The 19,986-nt window shown below is 35.8% G+C and overlaps 1 protein-coding gene across 1 annotated transcript; it reads right to left on the reverse strand.

The window, feature by feature from the left end:
• Positions 1 to 387: 387 nt before the first annotated feature.
• On the reverse strand, positions 388 to 16,681 carry LOC126819083 (transmembrane protein 214-B). The gene is made up of 16 exons (XM_050546922.1): positions 16,523 to 16,681; positions 14,569 to 14,726; positions 13,798 to 13,951; positions 13,481 to 13,612; positions 12,717 to 12,796; positions 11,868 to 11,973; positions 10,806 to 10,887; positions 10,362 to 10,503; positions 9,295 to 9,396; positions 8,331 to 8,422; positions 7,813 to 7,981; positions 7,081 to 7,198; positions 6,608 to 6,704; positions 6,206 to 6,362; positions 5,613 to 5,764; positions 388 to 3,415 (listed from the first exon to the last, which is right to left on the reverse strand). Exons 1-16 carry the CDS (start codon positions 16,647 to 16,649, stop codon positions 3,292 to 3,294), a joined length of 1,992 nt encoding a protein of 663 aa, XP_050402879.1. The 5' UTR covers positions 16,650 to 16,681; the 3' UTR covers positions 388 to 3,291.
• Between the last annotated feature and the right edge of the window lie 3,305 nt (positions 16,682 to 19,986).

A 19,986-nucleotide genomic window follows, 5' to 3' on the forward strand; every position in this document is an offset into this window, starting at 1 on the left:
TCCTTTTATAATACTTCATTGGCCCAGTCATTACACACAAGAGAATGAGAGAAATGGGGTTAAACGTCCGCTCACACAAACTAGGTCATATGGTTCAATTTTCGCTTGCGCGTAGAAGTCTTTAGCAGTGGGAGGAAATGAGAAAACCCACGAGGTTGGATAGGCAACCCTACTCCTTACCACGAACAACCGGGGAATCGAAACCACACCAGCTTACTCAATGACAGACCTTATGATACAATGCGGATGTGTTAACCATTCGGCCATCCAACTCCCCCCACCACACAAGTAAGACAATAAACCGCTTGTATTTCTCCTGAAGGCTGGACTATTTGATTCTAGAATATAATGCATTCGTTGTGTCAGTAAAAATAATCAATAACTGGATCATTTATAATAATATTTATTTCGATGAATTTTTTTTTTACATTCTTAATCAATATTTACATAATTAACATAACATCATTCTCACAAATCTGGGATCTTTTCTAAAATAAATAAATTAATAACAGATTGAGACTTCTAAAGATGTTTAAAATACAGATGTGACTTCATCCTTTGATGTTGGTATTACGGCTCTGTAATGGTATGGGTGCCTTTGCTAATATTACATTATTATTGACAGAGAGACAGAAATGGAGTTTAACCTCCACTCGACACAAACTAGGTCATTTCAGGACTAACACAGCAGGGGAGAACCCAGAGAAAAGCCACAAGGTTGAATAGGCGACCCTTTTCTTTGTCACATACAACCGGGATATTGAAACAACACCAGTTGACTCAATGACAGACCTTCTGATACAGAGAAAACCCACAAGGTTGGATAGGCGACCCTATTCTTTGTCACATACAACCGGGATATGAAAACCACGCCAGTTGGCTCAATGACAGACCTTATGATACAGTGCACATGCTCTAACCATTCGGCCATCCACCCCCACATTATTATTGAAGATGGCGGTCCAGTGAAAGTTTCATAGATAAGCACTTGTATGTCTAGTATAAACGTCTTTAACCTGCACTGAATTTTATCTATAATCAAAACTATGATTAATGTAGCACTTTGAATTTATTATGGACAAGACATGCTAAAATTAAACAAAGCTGAATTTTCATTGGGTCAAGATTTTAGTACTCCGCCAATGAAAGTCAGGCATTATTAAAATATCATACTTTGAGTATTTGTGAAACAAAGTCCCAGGTTTGTCTTTGGTGAAACAACATTTTGTTTTTTGGCGGATAAAAAAAAGGTCACGGAGTATGGACATCAGAAGAAAGCTTTGGAACAGGTGCCACGATTTAACACTTTCAGTGCCATGGGCCGATTTTCAAAAGGAGCTTGTTCGGCCCAAATTGGTACATGGCTCTGAAAGGGTTAATTTGAAGTAGCTGATTCATTTTTTTTTTAAAATAAAATAAATAATTGTTTCATCAATTACTATCTGGCCATGAAAGAAAGAAAAGGAACATTCTAAAGTTAAAATTTATCTCAAAACATTTCATTAACAACAATTTTATACATGACAAGATACTGTTATCATGTCAATATTTTAAAGTATATTAATGACAGCCATCATTTATGTACTTTTTACAAATTTCATCGGGATTGTGTAGTCTTTCGAGACTAACATAACAGACAATTGGGGAATCAAAACCAAGCCAGTTGACTCAATGACAGTGCTTCTGTTACAGCGTGCACATGTTAACCCCTCCCCCATCAGGATCAAACACAGGACCCCCTGATCTATGAGCCAACACCTTACTCACTGAGTCACTGTGGCCCCCCAAAGAGTTTCCAAGAATTATGAATGAAATATATATAATTAATTTGTACAATTTGAAATAAATATGAAATACACATCCATGAACAATTTAAGAACATGGATATATTTACGACGACCACCACCACAACATTGTTGTCACACGTCTATTCATTGAATGGCATTTAGTAATTGGAACATAATCAAAAACACACTTTTATGGATAACAATTACTATGGTTTATTTCACTGCGACGTTTCAACAAGGTTTCACTTATCTATTTGTGTATATGCTTGATAACGACTTGTGAAACCTTGTTGAAACGTGGCAGTGAAATAAAACATGGTAATTGTTATTCCATAAAAGTGTGTTTTTGATTATTGTCAAACGTCTATTCTTCAGATGAGTAAAAATAAAAAATAAAATAACATTCTTGATGATAATGCTAGTCTATTTATATAATATTTACAATAATATACTGCATATTAATTTAATTAATTGACTAACAATTCAATAATAAACATTCTTTAATCAGTTAAATAATAGTTCTCTAATTTTTAGACAAAAAAGTTGTTCAGGGCACACACCCCAAAATGGATCTAGAGTACACATGCATATCAATATCTCAACAAAACAATTAATTCTTTTCCAGTCAACTTCTGAACAATGAGCATAATTCACACATAATAATAATATTATAAAGTATTTCATTCATATCTTAGCCGCATAACTTCTAAATATTATAACATATTTCATATCTTAGTAGTCAAACTTCTAAATATTATAATATATTAAATTTTCATATCTTAGTGTAGTCAAACATCTAAACATTATAACATATTTCATATCTTAATCATCAAACTTCTAAATATTATAAAATATTTTAACTTCTGAACATTATAACATATTTCATATCTTAATCGCCTAACTTCTGAACATTATAGCATGTTTCATATCTTAATCGCCTAAGTTCTAAATAATATAACATATTTCATATCTTAATCATCAAACTTCTAAATATTATAAAATATTTTAACTTCTGAACATTATAACATATTTCATATCTTAATCGCCTAACTTCTGAACATTATAACATATTTCATATCTTAATTGCCTAACTTCTGAACATTATAGAATGTTTCATATCTTAATTGCCTAACTTCTGAACATTATAGAATGTTTCATATCTTAATCGCCTAAGTTCTAAATAATATAACATGTTTCATATCTTAATCGCCTAACTTCTAATTATATTTTGTATCTGAAGCTACACATATGACTTTGCACTTTCATGTAGTTTCTTATTGATGTATTTGATACATTAAAACTACAAACGTTTTATAAAGGCCTATATTTTAGTTAAAATCAGGTGAATAATTCTAAGTAAATTCTGAACTTAAGTCTGAGAATGTTTTGTGAATTTGGGGTCTGTTGATCAGTATTAACGATAAAACTAATTTAACTGTTGACAAGAATTAAACCTGATTATTTTTATTTTAATAAAATGAGACGATGTATCCATCCTTGCTATTTAGGAAGACGTGACCGATACCAAAGTTTTTTGGCACCATGCTACAGCAGACATGGTGTAGTTCCGTGCCACTTGTAGACTCCAAATCGCTGTCTTTTGAATATTTTCAGGTGAAAATTGACCACTGTAAAAATAGAGAAAACAATTAATAGAGAGAGAGAGAGAAAGAGAGAGAGAGAGAGAGGGAGAGAGGGAGAGAGAGAGAGAGAGTTGGGGTTTAATCTCCACTCGACACAAACTAGGTCATTTCGGTAATAACATATGGTTCAATTTTATTTCAATAATTCGCATGCACATAGGGGTCTTTAGCAGTGGGGGGACCTAGAGAAAACCCACACCAGTTGACTCAATAGCAGACTTTATGATACAACTTTTGCATTAAAAGTTACCGAAAAAAGTTCTAAATTTTTATTCTTATAAATAACACGCAACCTAACACCCAGAGGACTGTGAGTACGTTTCTATGGTAGCAGTCAGCAGAATTTATGAAGGAATGATTGAAGCCAAGGAAATGAAATGAAATGAAATGGGGTTTTACGTCCTATTGTTCTGCTCCGAACTGGGCTAACGAAGACGGGCATACGCCATACAGTGAGCTATGAGGGAAATTTGTCCCGGATAGAGGTACTACGGTCTATTCTTACATCGAATTCCAACTGTCAAGTGATCTTTTACATGCATGCCAAAGTGTACACGAGACCTCGGTTTTCCGTCCTATCCGAATGACTAGACAGCTGTTCTTGTCAGGCCCTCCGTCATGCATCACTGACAAGGGAGAACCATACCGGAAAATCGGGATGAACTTTCTCGGCCAATGCAGGGATCAAACACCCGACTTGAAGCCAAGATATAGAAGTTATGTTTTGTGTAATACCTTCTAATATTGATCAAGTTTTATCATGGGTATTAGAGTTGCCAGTTTTAAACAATGACAGAATTTCTTTAGCCGAAATGGAGCAACAATTTTCAATTCTGTAAAAATATATATATACCAAATTTTTTTCAAAAATTACGATTTACAGGAATAAACAATATATACTATTCAAAAAAAGTAGGGGATATTTGATTTTGGGGGCATAATACTAAAATATGCAAATGACTACGAAAAAAGTCACTATAGAACCTAACAGAAGAAACATTTCCAGTTACATGTGACGCCCAAACGCACCAATAGCTACCGCATGGAATGCAGGTGATGCTTGGGATCATCATGGGGGTCCAACCCAAGATTTGCACGACTCTGACTTTGAATGTTACAGTCATTGTGGCATTGAATTCCAGGGTGGAAACATCAATTTAATTGTTTTAGTGACCAGAAAACAAATTTTGATATGCGTCGGCTTACCCAAAATGAAAGGTTACGTGCCCTTGGCATGCTACAGATCGGCACAACACAGGCGGTTGTGGCGCGGACGATGAATGTTTCTCAGTCTGTCATAAGCAGGCTATGGTCCAGATACCGTGATACACAATCTGTACAGGACAGACCACGCTCAGGTCGACCAAGGGCGACAACTCAAGCCCAGGATCGATTTATCCGTACCTTGGCCTTGAGAAATCGTGTCATCACAGCAAATCAGATCACCGCTCGTCTTCAAACAGACACTGGTGTGAGAGTGAGTGGCCAGACGATTCGGAATCGACTGCATAGGGGTCACCTTCGCGCCGGACGTCCTCGCGTGATCCCTTGTTTGAGAGATCATCACATTCAGGCAAGACGTCGTTGGTGTAGGGATCGTCAACACTGGGATAATCGACGCTGGAGCACAAACAGGGCTAATGAATTTGACAGGCACAAATCTTGCATTGTAGTATGAAAGAAATATTGTTCGGACAACAGTTTCGTTAATACAAACTACAATACAATTTTATTTCAATAATTAGCATGCACGTAGCGGTCTTTAGAAGTGGGAGGAAACTGGAAAGGACCCGAAAAAACAAACCCATGAGGTTAGGTAGACGACCCTACTCCTTGTCACATATAAACCTGGGATTGATGGATACCAAGTTACTGGACTCAATGACTTAACATTTATAGATCCTGCGTTAGACCACTTGACACCTTCATACAGTGAAAACTCAACCTACAACTTACACCAGGACATTTTTCTCTAGCCAGGCATAGGACAGTAGGACTAGCAGAATACCCACAAGGTTAGGCAGACGAAACTACTTTTTGTCACATACAAGTGTGTAATCAAAACCACACCACTTGACTCAACGACAGACTTTTGATTTAAAGCGCAAATGTTGGACCACTCGGCCCCCCACCCCCACCACAGAATCTAAAGCAAAAACATAAAACTTGACAGAATACTTACACGAGGACGTTTTTCTCCAGCCAGGCATAGGACAGTAAAGTATAGTTTACTATACAGTTCCACATACACAGACTATGATGTTTTATAAAGGTCCAGACAATTGTCATGTATTCACTACACTGTGTCCAAAAATTAGGGTACTGTGTATTAAACTGAAATAATATCATTCATATATAAAAACATTAGGGTACTGTGTATTAAACAGTAGGGTACTGTGTATCAAACAGTAGGGTACTGTGTATTAAACATTAGGGTACTGTGTATAAAACATTAGGGTACTGTGTATAAAACATTTTATATATAGTTTTTTTTTTAAACATTAGGGTATTGTGTATTGAACTGAAATTTTCATTTATATGAATGAGAATCCTAATCAAAATGTCAATCAGTAATAAACAGTAGAAAGATCAAGGATCATCTAATTTACGATGCTGAATGTTATCTATATATAGCTGTCTGTTTTCACTAAATACCCTTCAAAAATGATAATTGATCAATTTGAGTTCATTTTAGCACGTATTACGCCGAAATCTTTCAAACAAATGGAAATGATGATCTGGGGATTCAATATGTGTCTCGATAAATTGACTTACCCATTGTAAAGCTTGTGCTAGCTTATCACCTAACAACAATATATATGGTCGTGTGACATCTCCAATATAGATAAACATCTGAGTTATTTTATTCCACGCTAGAGTTACATAGGGTACAATATTATCTCTGTATAGTGGAGCGTTAACATTCAACCACCTGTAATATAGATAAGTGAGTTACTTTATTCCATGCTAGATACATAAGTGAGTTATTTTATTCCACGCTAGATACATAAGTGAGTTATTTTATCCCACGCTTGAGTTACATACAGTACAATAGTATCTCTGTAGCATTAACATTCAACCACCTGTAAGAATAGAAATTAATATGATGAGAATATTCCAATGAATTACATTAAAATCGCATTTAAGCTCTACGATTGTAATTCTGTGTACACTTACGCTTGTGTCTGTTTGGTAAATACTTGTATTCTTTTACACGCCTGATTGGTCACCGCTAAAACGCCATAATCTTCTAATAAGACCATCGTTCTTGATGCTGAAAAACAATAAACAAACAATAGAGGAAACGTTTCTCCCCTGCTCACTTTCTAATACAAATACAAATGGTAGTTGATTGTAACTGTTTAGTATTGTCAACCTTTATCTAGATTAGAGGTTCCCAGCCTTTTTCCACACATAGACAAGCCAGCGTCTTACCCACTTAGCCACACAAAGACACTCCACCACTGCATTTACTCTTTTGAAGATGCATTATGTAAAAATTAGACATAGATTCAACAGAATGAAGTAATTTGAACGAAATATTCAATATATTCCTTTTTCATTATCTATTTTTGAACAATTATAGCAAGAATTGTCAGCTCTTTATCTAAATCTTACATAATTTATCTTTAATGAAGGTTATAACTTACCCTTTAGACTTGAACTAGTATTAATATCATAAGCTATGACACACCCACCAACAGTTACCATTAGAAACAGCAACAGTTTCCATGGAAACCCACTCTGGCTTATCTTCAATTGTAGAGCCTAGAAAAATATCAAATATATACGCTATCATTACACTGATGCTTCACAAGATATAGGGGATACTCAATTATTATACCGATTATTATTATTTTTTTCATTAAACTAATTTTCGCCAGATTGCAGTAAATGGAGTGTCAAGTCATAATATGTTTCTCGACCCCAGACCATACTCCCAGAAAACTGTATAAAAACCCAATCTGATTAAAATATAGATTTATATTTCGTTTCGTTTTTTATGCTTTCGATGGCCTACACTACATGAAGATCTGACAAGTTGTAAAGAAAGGTCGCGGCAGGGGTCATACTAGCGACTTTTCACCTTATGACGTCAGATTAATCAATCAGCCGTGCGGAGTATGCCAAGAACTAGCCGTAAGAAAACGTTTCATTGGATAATTCCTCACATCAACCAGAACAGAGCTTATATAAAACAACTCTTCCAGATCCTAGAGTAGTAAGAACAAGTAAAACAGAATTTTGAATTATAAAAAACAAAACGAAATAGGATCTGTGTTTTAATTAAATTGTACAAAGACCTCACTCCCAGAAAGAAGCATGAGTTTTAGATTCAAACTCATACAAAATATAATGCTCAGAGAGGGGACACGGCTTACCTTACAAACTTCAATACACCTCTCTAAACCTTCTTTTTTACTCTTTCCCTTTCCATGAGCTAATTCCTCATTAGTGAGGGAGAAAGATCGAATTGTTTGTTGTAAAACTTTTCGTGGTAGTTTTTTCGCCGCTGTATCATATTTTTCTAATATATACTGTAATACAACACTGCAAAAAAAAAAAAACCCATAACATTTTTTTAATGAATATTTGAAGTGCGATCTATTATGTGTATTCCCTTTGTGGCCCTTTCAAAGATAGAAAGGTCATTTCGAGACTAAAAAATAAGCAGACCCCTTTTCAGAGATGACTATATTATATGGTATTTCTTTTTTTGGTGTTCAGAGCTGAGAGGAACAGAGTTTGCAGACTGGCATAATTTAACATAGGTGGGGACTTGTCATACTCCCTAATACACCCACCTATAACAAACTAATTTGCCCCCCGCCCCCACTATTTGTTTTTAATGAATAGTTTCTTTCTTTAAAAATTCTAAATAAAGTAGTTATTATATTACCTGGATTGTAATAAATGTTTGGTATAAAGTTGACACCAAGCAGGAAAACATTGTTTATCTGTGCTTAAACAGGTTATAATACTTGATAAATACTGAAAATAAATCAAATGGGGTTTAACATCCGACTGATCTGCTCGAACTGGGCTAATGAAGACGGGCATATGACATACAGTGTGGTATGAGGGAAATTTTGCCCAGACAGTGGTGCTATGGCCTATTCCTATATCGAATTCCAACGCCAATGTGCACATGGGACCTTGATTTTTCATCCCATCTGAACAACTAGATGTTGTTACTTGCCAGGCCCTCAGTCATGCATCACTGAACTGAAGTAATGGGTTGATAATACGATCTTAATACTCTGTTAATTGCTGTTAACGGACTGGAGAAATGCCACACATATTATTTTGTTTTACAATAATAATAATAATGAATTTGTATAACGCCTCGTATCCAAAAGTTTGCTCAATAGTGCTGTGTTAGTCTCACATTTATGCCAGATTCTCATGATCTGCACTAAATAGGTGTGTTTTTAGTAAGGATTTGAAGGTACACATTTGTAAGTTATTAAAAGAGAGAGAGAGAGAAATGGGGTTTAACGTCCACTCGACACAAACTAGGTCATTTCGGGACTAACATATGGTTTAATTTTATTTCAATAATTCGAATGCGCATAGTGGTCTTTAGCAGTGGGAGGAAACCAGAGAACACGGAAAAAACCCACGAGGTTGGACAGGCCACCCTACTCCTTGTCACGTACAACCTGGGATTCAAAACCACGCCATTTGACTCAATGTCTGGCCTTATGATACAATGCGCACACGCTAACCATTCGGCCATCTTACCAACCTTGTAAGTTATTAAAGTATTTTGTAATTAATGCGTTGATTGATAGGAAGCCAGTGTAAATCTTACTGAACCCCGCTCCAAAATAACTCACTGATATAATTTGGTAATCACAAACCTCATTTTGTTGAGCTGATGGTGCGAAACTGTCAATACGACTGAGATAATATGGGAAAAAGTTTCTTAAATTACTTTTCGGATCACTTCCATATGCCAAAACCTGAAAATAAACACATTTAAAGTCTTAACAATTTAAGAATATAAGTTTTGTGTAAAATTTCAATCAATTTCTTTATTTCAGATGAATTTCTATTCTGTGAATAAACATGAAATGGGGTCACTTTTCTGCATCAACTGGGTTAATAAAGATGGGCATATGCCATGTCATGGGCTAATGAAGATGGGCATACGCCCTCTCGTGGGCTAATGAAGATGGGCATACGCCATTTTGTGGGCTGATGAAAATGGGCATATGCCATGTCGTGGGCTAATGAAGATGGGCATATGCCATGTCATGGGCTGATGAAGATGGGCATATGCCATGTTGTGGGCAGATGAAAATGGGCACATGCCATGTCGTGGGCTAATGAAGATGGGCATATGCCATGTCGTGGGCTAATGAAGTCTGTTAATTACTCAACACTGCTCGAGAAATTAAACAGTTGTAAACCCAACACTTGTTATCTAATCTAGACGAACCATTTTAGGAACTCAAGATTTTTCGATGATTCTCAACAAATTGTAACAGAGAGAGAGAAATGGGGTTTGACATCCACTCAACACAAACTAGGTCATTTCGGGACTAACATACCGGTAGTTCAATTTTATTTCAATCATTCGCTTGCAAGTAGGGGTCTTCAGCAATGGGAGGAAACCGGAGAACCCAGAGAAAACCCACAAGGTTGGACAGGCGACCAGAAATTGGAAACCATGCCAGTTGATTCAATGACCGACCTTATGATACAGCGCGCACATGCTAATCATTCAGCCATTCAACCTCCGTACCCGAGTGGTGCGGAGTAATTTATTACGAGACTGTAGGAACTCACGACTTTTCGATGATTCTCAACGAATTTTAACAATTTGCCAATAATGGGTTGAAACTAACCATTAACATGATATACAAGTTGTAGTACTTGATATTACGATTCTACCTGGGTTTTATTTTTGTACACCAAATCTTACCTTGATTTTGTTTAACTGTATATTTAATCTATCTTGGTGTTCTGGTTCTATCTGGGTTTTGTTGTTGTATATCAAATCTAATGACTGGAAATAATCTTTAATCGAAATCTCACCATATCCTTCCGATAAATTACTAAATCGTCTGAAATATCAAAATATCTTATCAAAATTCAAAGCCTTTATTAAAATAAATGTTCCATTGGGAACTTTATACATGCCTCGCCTCTCCCTCTGAGTTATTGACTACAGTTCCTTAGGAATGGGAGGATAGAGAGAAATGGGGTTTAACATCTACTCGACACAAACTAGGTCATTTTGGGAGCACATGGTGACTTTGCTAAAACTAACCTGACTTTGTTAAACAAAACTAACCTGACTTTGTTAAACAAAACTAACCTGACTTTGTAAAACAAAACTAACCTGACTTTGTTAAACAAAACTAACCTGAAGAATTCTTCTATATATTGTATAGAATATGTAGCTGCCATCTTGACTCTCATTGCCGGTAGAAAATCAACAACAATTGCTGCAGAAAGAAACATACAATAAATTGTTATAAAATATGGAGGACACCAGGGCGATGTATAACACATCTTTTTATTATACTTTATAATAGTATGGGTGTATCATTTTATATATTTCAAAGTGTTTTTACATTGAAAAACCATAAATTTAACTAATATTATGTTTTTAAAATTTGTAACACTATCTTAGTGAGAACAGAAATCAGTTTCGTACATATATGGGTTTATTTAGTTCACAGAATCTAAATTTTATAAAATAGAAAATTAAACATGCATTATGCAAGAGCAAAATCTGCTTATTACAAGTCTTTCTTTAGGCCTGAAATGTTATCTAAATTATCAATTAGACATTAATTAAGTTATCCAGACCATAATAAACTCTCGATGTCAATGCTAGCCTTCGATGTTGGCTGGATTAGATTCCTATATGCTGCTAATGGCTATTGATAATTAAATCAATAAAAGTTGATAATCGAGACTATGCTGTTTATATTAATGATTTTAGTAATGATGACCGAGACTATGCAAAAATTTCACCCGCTTCTTTCTCGGCTCATAGTGGATCAATTTGACTGAAATTTTCAGCAAATTACCTTTACACTATCTAGTTTTTAACTATTATAGCGAGAACTGCCATCTCTTTATCTTATCTCCCATAATGTATCTTTAAGCACTTTGTCACAAATTATGGTATATACATTAGCGGACAGGTAAGTTCTACAGATGTCAAAATCTGAGAAATACAACTGAAATGGGGTTTGACATCTACTTGACACAAACTAGATCATTTCTGGACTAACATATAGTTCAATTTAATTATGGGACTTTACCTATGGGAGAAAATCCAGGAGGTCGGACAGGTGACCCCACTCCTTTTCACGTACAACTGGAGAATCAAAACCATGTTCAATTGACTCAGTGACAGGCCTAATGATCTAAAGCACATGATTTAACCCTCCCAGTGATTTAATAATAATTTTACCTTTTAATCCAACTTTCATATCGAGTGAAGAACATTGAGTTAACGACCATAAAACCAGTTCACATTGTTTCTGTTTATTCTTGTTGGCAAACACAATCTCTAAATACTGAAACACGATTAAAAACATGACTCATGAAATATCAAAATAATATGTGAGAGAGAGAGAGAGAGAGAGAGAGAGAGAGAGAGAGATGACCGGGGGAAAACCCACGAGGTTGGACAGGCAACCCTACTCCTTGTCACGTACAACACGGGAATAGAAACCACGCCAGTTGACTCAATGAGAGAGAGAGAGATGACCCGGGGAAAACCCACGAGGTTGGACAGGCAACCCTAATCCTTGTCACGTACAACCCGGGAATCGAAACCAGGCCAGTTGACTCAATGAGAGAGAGAGAGAGAGAGAGAGAGAGAGAGAGGGTTTAAGTCCACTCAACACAAACTAGATCATTTCGAGACTAACATATGGTTTGATTTTATTTCAATAATTTGCTTGTGCGTGGTCGTCTTTAGAAGTGGCCGGAAACCAGAGAACCCGGAAAAAAGCCACAAGGTTGGAGAGAGGCGACCCTATTTCTTGTCACACACAACCCAGGAATCGAAACTACGCCACTCCCACGCATATTAACCATTCGGCCACCCAACCATCTTCTTAACAAATGAAAAGGCTGCTCTCTTAAAATAATTTAGTTGAAGTTTCTGTGAATAAGTATTATTGAATATTCTGTGTTAACCATTCAGCCACCCCAACCCTCTTCTAAGCAAATGAAAAGGCTGCTCTCTTATTAAAATGATTCAGTTCGAAAGTTTTTATGAATTAGTATTTTAGAATAATAACATATGAATTACCTGATTAAGTCGTGGAACTATGATTCCAGGATTATCTCTAGCCAATAACTGTAGAATTATCTGATAACCATACACACAAACTGTCAACATATAAAACACTATATTATTTTTATTTCTAGTTTAAACAATTGACAGACAACATCTCTAATAAATGTAATTTGATGGTTGATGAATATGATTGTGTGTAAAGCTATACTGACCCCCACCCCTTTCCAAAAAAGGGAGAGTATCAAGTCCACTTAACACGAGCTTGCATGTAGGGGTCTTGAGCACATTTCAAGCTTGCAAGTAGGGGTCTTGAGCACATTTCAAACTTGCATGTAGGGGTCTTGAGCAACAGGAAGGAACCAAAAGACACAGCAAAACCCACGAGGGAGAGAGAATTTAATGTCTATAGAAAAGTGCTTTGTTATCAGTGAATGAAATGAATTATATAAAATGGGGTTTAAAATCCAACTGTTCTGATCCAACTGGGCTAATGAAGACACGCCTACGCCAGACAGAGAGCTATGAGGGAAACTTTTATTCGGAGAGCAGCAATTCCAACTGCCAATGGATCTTTTACATGCTAGGTTTTTGTGTTCCATCTGAATGACAAGATAGCTGTCCTGGACATGCCCTCCGTCTTGCACCACACCTGGATCGTACCCGACACCTCCAGACTAGCAAGCCAGCGTCTTACTCACTTAGCCACCGTGGCTCCCATATTATGAGTAGAGAAACACTCTAGTGAGATGTTTTGTTATTATCTGTAAATAACTGACCTTTATTAGAATCATTGACCATACTCTGTGTTGTAAGAAAATAGAGTTGTTCTAGGGTCTGTGTAGAGGCTTGTTTTAATACAGATAATAAATAATCACTGCATTCTCTCGTTAAGGCACTTACTGGAAAATCTGAAAAACAAAAATAAATATTAATAAGGTTTGACAGGCGACCCAACCTACTCCTTGTTACGTACAAGCTGGGAATCGAATTCCCCACACTTGATTCAATGACAGACACCATGACCTAAAGCACACACCTTCGACCATAAGGCCACCCAATCCACCTTTAGCAACATGAAGATGAACGAACTTACTCTTTGGTTTGTCTGTGAGAAGTAAATTGGACTGTGGAAGATGTTTAAAATGATTGTTGAATACCAGTGTTAATTCTTTAATCCATGCATCAGGATTAGTGGATTTAACTCCCTGTGATCTCTCTACCATTGACTTTATATCATTTACTTCTAACTGAAAATGTAAATTTAATAAAAATTTATTATTAATCAGATCACAAAGCATTCTCAGACTTGAGTGAATATTTTACTCAACTTTCAATCACTGTTTATGAGAAATCAAACACAAAACTTTCCACTTAGTTTCTTATTGATGTATTTGATACATTAAAACCACAAAAGTTTTATAAAGGGGTATATATTACTTAAAACAAGCTGGACAATTTTGAGTAAATTTTTAACTTAAGTCTGATAATGCTTTGTGAACTATGAGGACTTTTTTGGGATATCGGACAAAATTTCAAGCTCTGTTAAGTACCGTATGCATCTTGACATATTTCATTCTGTACAAAACATGCATTATATAAAATCAGTAAGAAATAAATGGTTTTGACATCATACCTTTCTGCAAAAACTGGGCTTATGAAGACGGGCTTACGCCGTAACAGTGTGCAATGAGGGAACTTTGATTTTGAAAACCAAATGTCAAGGTTCTTTTACGTGCATGCCAAATGTACACCATTTAGGCCATTTAAATTGTGTGGCCTTCATGTCAGCAGCTCAAACATCAGTATACCTACATACATGTACAGACTATCGCAATGGGGGCTTAGTAAAATCAATGTACAATACCTTTTTACTGGCTTCTTCAAATGTTTTTGGTTTTTCTTTCTTTTCTCTATTTTTCTTATTTTCTACTTGATTGTTGTTTAAAGTAGTTGTGGTTTTATTTGAATCTTTCTGTTTATCAATAAAAGCATCATAAGCTGTCTTGGAAGTTTTCAGTGGTTCTGAAATAATAATGGATGGCATTTTAGAAATGAATTATGGTTATTGATGTTATAAAAATCTTTTAATCTTTCATTAATTAGTTAACTACAATTAAAGATACATTATGGAAGATTAGATAAAGTGTTGGCAGTTCTCACTATAATAGTTAAAAACAAGATAATGTAAAGGGAATTTGGTGAAAATTTCAGTCAAATTGATCCACTCTGAACCGAGAATTTAGCAATTGAATTTTGGGCCTAGGCTTCATCATCATTACTGAAGTCAGTACGATAAAAAAAACATAGTCTCGATTATCTATTTTTTGATTCAATCATGAATGAGCATTGAGCAGCAGATTGGATCCTAATACAGAAAATATCGCAGGCTAGCGATGACATCGAGGGTTGATTATTGTCTGGATAAGTTAATTAATGTCTAATTAATAATTTATATAACATTTCAGGCCTAAAGAAAGACCTGCAATAGGCAGATTTAGCTCTTGCATAATGTATGTTTAAGCTACAAGTGCATCAACTCTTTTTAGCTGGAGGTTTGATTGACAGGAAAATTTGAGCTTGTAATAAGCATGTAAGCCGGTATAAATATGATCTATCGACCTAATGTCTTCACATCAACCCATCTCTCTCTCTCTGGGAAATCGACGGGGCATCAAATGATTAAAAATCTAAAATAGCTTAATTATTTTCAAAGGTAGATAATCCTCCTGTCTTTTAGTTTAAAAGATTTCTGCAAAACCTAACGGATTACATCTGCCTGTTTATAAGGTTTTTTTTTTGTCTTGCCCTGAAAAAAATTACCCAGTAAAATGGACAGGGATGAAAAAATAGTTGTTATGTAGAGACGTTCCTGAACGTACAGGTCAAGTGTAAAGCAACCCATGTTTAGAACAGAACTAAAGTATGTACAATGAACAAATATGGGTCATTATAACTAATCATTTGTTAAAAGAAACTGTTGGAAGATCTTGTAATCAGTGTCACATTTACAATCTGACCATTTGTTATGGAACAAAAAAATATCTCGTTACTTCAAGATGGTGGATATTCAGTGTCTTTCATAGTGCAAATTTGACAGTTTTCTTCACCACAAGTAAAAGATAACAATTTGGAAAGATAAATTTAACTAAGTGGCTAAATTTAACTAAGTAGCTAATTTTACGGCACTTCCCGTTGCTCATACACATCAGGAAAATATTTGACTTAGAAAATTTTACGCACGTAAATTAAAATAGTGCAGTCATATGTGGGTGCCATAGACAAAAGTCTTTGTGCTATTTTTAGGATTAGGGTTAGCTTCCAATTTTTTAAATAGTTTTATTAAGGGTCTTTCGGCCTAAAAAAAAACAATGGGGAACTAACCCTAAAAAATAGCCCAAAGATTTTGTTCTACGCCACTGTCTTCACTTAAAATATAGCACAAAAGATTTTTGTATTTACGTGAGTAAATTTCCGTAAGCCGTAAACAGGATATTCATTACAGTTGCGTAAAAATAGGCACTTTGTAAATTTAAATTACCAGGACTAAATAAGGACATATTTAAATGCCCTTTGGGCCAGTGTACATTTTGTTGTAATCAAATAATACTGAATAATCAATAATGGGATCAATTATCGATTTGATATTGTTAAATCTGACAAGAATCTCGTCAAATAACCACATGTTGATCACAAATTGCTTGTAAAAAGCAGAACATGTGTTACACAAAAACACCATTAGCAAATTGATGACGTATGCAGTGGCAAATACGAACACTTTCGGCACGTTCCATGTTGAGGTGAAATTCACAAAAACTCACGGTTTGGGTCAATTCTTGGCATATTTTCTATGAAAGATTTGGTTTGGTTCTTCTTAGATTTCTGGTTTTCAACCCTGTTAGGTTTATTTTTCATTGGAACAGTCTCCCATTTCCCTTCCGACGCCATCCTGATAATTTTATAATGGCTCTTCAAGTTTACAAAAGAAGGCAGAAATAGTATTTAACCGGTATCACGTGACTCCTAAAACCGTAAAGTCCCTAGATAAACACCGTTTTTATTGCGTGTCCTATTGTAGTTCGGGTGATAATTAAAACGTACATTTAGCTTCGGGGCCCGATAGACAATACTTATCAAACAATAAAAGTATCAAATAATGTACGCTGCTTTTTATTTGTATTTAGAAATGGATTTTATTTACCAATAGGAATAAGAAACCTGCGCGAAACTGGAAATAAAAATTGAGCTATTGCCTAGATATTTTTGAACTTAAAAAATGTGATCTGCAAGTGTTATGATCGACTGAATAAATGAATGAATGGGGTATAACGAGCTACTGTCTGCACCTACCGAGCTTATGAAGACCGGCATGCGCTATACTAGTGTGGTATGCGGGGACAGTGTCTAGTCGCTCGGATGAGACGAAACGAGGTCCAGTGTATACATTGGCGTGCAGGTAATTTAAGAACTGTTGACAGAGGTGAATCGAAATAAAAGTAGGACGTAGCGCCGATGTCCTGACAAACTTTCCCGCGGGCAGGAAAATAGGAAGTTATATATAAACCCCATTTCATTGTTAAAACTTCATTTCCATGTACGGTCTTAATCCGTTTATTAGGCGTTAATCTTTTTTAAAAACTCTATACCGTGACAGATGATTGGCAGCTGACAGATTAATGGTTAAACTTATAATTGAACTTAATTAATCTACTAATATATATTTTATGTTTTAACTATTGTCATATATTTTAGTTTTAAACTATTGTCATATAGTTTAGTTTTAAACTATTGTAATATATTTTATGTTTAAAAATATTGTAATATATTTTATGTTTTAAGTATAGCTCCCCACAAGTATAGCCTATACCATCAGAAAATGAAGACATTAAATTGGATATTAATTACTTTTTAAATTAACAGAATATAATTTGAAGTAATTTCGAAATTCATTTTTAATAAACGTGAAAAGTCTACTAGAAAACAAAACGTCTATTGAAAGGCTACTACAACCCAATCTGTTTCAAACACTAATCCTATTTCGTTTCGTTTTTTATAGTTCAAAATTTCGTTTTACTTGTCTTTACTACACAAAGATTGAAAAGTGTTGTTATAACCAGCGTTTCGAATGATGTGAGAGATTAGCCAATGAAACGTCTGTTACGGCGAGTTTTTGATATGAAATGCACGAAACTGTGGGTAACCCACTAGAAACAACACTGATTGCTTAATCAAATGTCTAACGTCATAGGGTTAAAAGCCTCTCATATGAACTCTGAAGCGACCTTGCACTACAACAAGTCAGATCTTTTTATGTAGTCCAGGCCATAAACGAAATATAGATCTGTATTTTAATCAGATTGACTACAACCAGTCCATTAATGATGGGGGATCACGTGGCTAAGTGGGTAAGACGCTAGCTCGCTAGCCTGGAGGTCGGGTGTTCGATCCCTGCATTGGCCGAGAAAGTTCATCCAGATTTTCCGGCGTGGTTCTCCCTTGTCAGTGATGTAGGACGGAGGGGCTGACAAGGAAAGCTGTCTAGTCGTTCGGATGGGACGAAAAACCGAGGTCCCGTGTACACATTGGCGTGCACGTAAAAGATCCCTTGACAGTTGGAATTCGATATAAGAGTAGGCCGTAGTGCCGCTGTCCGGGCAAAATTTCCCTCACAGCACACTGTATGGCGTATGTCCGTCTTCATTAGCCCAGGTTAGGAGCAGAACAGTAGGACGTTAAACTCCATTTCATTTCATTTCATTTCCATTAATGATGACTAGATTTTTGATTAAGTGCGCCTTTTCACCGGGGGATTAAAACCAGTCTATTGCTTTTATCTCTAACCTATATACAAGTTATTTGATCTGTAATAAAACTTCGCTTTACTTTCTCTATGGTATAAAGGCCGTTGACAACCCAAATACACACAAAAACTATAATTTACATTCTATATAATAAATATAGCAGAGATAATAGTAGAAATTGAGAATTGAAATTTTCAGAACATGTCTACCGACAGTTAGTATTAGACCGCTAGGGTAGATTATCTATGTGGAATACATTTATTTTTGCTGTGAGTCGTTACAATTGTAATTATATTGTCATTTTCTGAATGTGTCTATACTGACAGTATAGTAAAATGTTAGGATAGAAGAACAAAGTCGTCGATTGAATGTATTTAGTTTTTTTCTCAGAGTTTTAAAATTGTGTCAGATAGTGATAATTGTGTGGAATTTTAATCATACTAAGAGTAATGAAGATGGTGTTTATAAAGTTGGCGAGACCTGCTAGTGTTCATATTGATAGGAATTGATCTGCTGTTTTTGTTATTGGGAGCCACGGTGGCCGGTTTTGGCCGAGAAAGTTCATCGAGATTGTTTGGCGTGGCTTCCCCTTGTCAGTGGTGCAGGACGGAGGGCCTAACAAGGACAGCTGTCTAGTCGTTCGGATGGGACAAAAAACCAAGGTCCCGTGTACACAGTGGCGTGCACATAAAACAATCCCTTGACAGTTGGAATTCGATATAAAAGTAGACGGTAGTGCCGCTGTACTGGTAAAATTTCCTTTATAGCACACTGTATGTCGGAGTAGAACAGTATATAAGGATGTTAAACTCAATTTCATTTCATTTTCTATTGGTTATTTACTATACTGTTTGTGGTGTCATAATGTTATCTCATCGGTGTCGAGCCTTTTTGTTTTAAAAATAGTGTTGGGGGTTGGGTGGCTGAATGGTTAGCGTGTGCTCGCTGTATCATAAAGTCTGTCATTGAGTCAACTGACGTGGTTTCGATTCCCCGGTTGTACGTGACAAGGAGCAGGGTCGCCTGTCCAACCTCGTGGGTTTTCTCCGGGTCCTCCGGTTTACTCTCACTGCTAAAAACCCCTACGCGCAAGCGAATTATTGAAATAAAATTAAACAATATGTTAGTCCCGCAATGACCTAGTTTGTCGAGTGTACGTTAAACCCCATTTTTCTCTCTCTCTCTTTAAAAATAGTGTTGACCATTTGGCTGTAATTTTAGGAACTTGAAAATACGAAGCGAGAAATCTATTTTCTAACGTTAACGGAGTTTTTAATTAATTAATTAATCAACTCAACTATTATTGTCTGAATACTAATTGTATCGCCTAGAGAATAGAAATGTCTCGAGCTTTGTGTATGTATCAGATGTTCTTTTCTTTAGCCACCCTCTTCAAACCGTAAAACCACCGATCGTTATTTGGGTGTAAAGTCGCCGATGCAGATCGTGTATTTTCGGACAAATATGTCATTTTCACGGCTTAT

The sequence above is a fragment of the Patella vulgata genome, chromosome 4 (genome assembly GCF_932274485.2).
Source record: "Patella vulgata chromosome 4, xgPatVulg1.2, whole genome shotgun sequence".
NCBI classification, from domain to species: domain Eukaryota; kingdom Metazoa; phylum Mollusca; class Gastropoda; family Patellidae; genus Patella; species Patella vulgata.

Excerpts from the sequence above, each read along its gene's own strand:
- LOC126819083 (XM_050546922.1), bottom strand. The coding sequence starts at position 16,649 with ATGGCGTCGGAAGGGAAATGGGAGACTGTTCCAATGAAAAATAAACCT. Across the intron at positions 11,974-12,716 it reads TAGTTCCACGACTTAATCAG|TATTTAGAGATTGTGTTTGC; the intron begins GTAATTCATATG and ends ATCGTGTTTCAG. Across the intron at positions 10,504-10,805 it reads TATATAGAAGAATTCTTCAG|ACGATTTAGTAATTTATCGG; the intron begins GTTAGTTTTGTT and ends TTGATATTTCAG.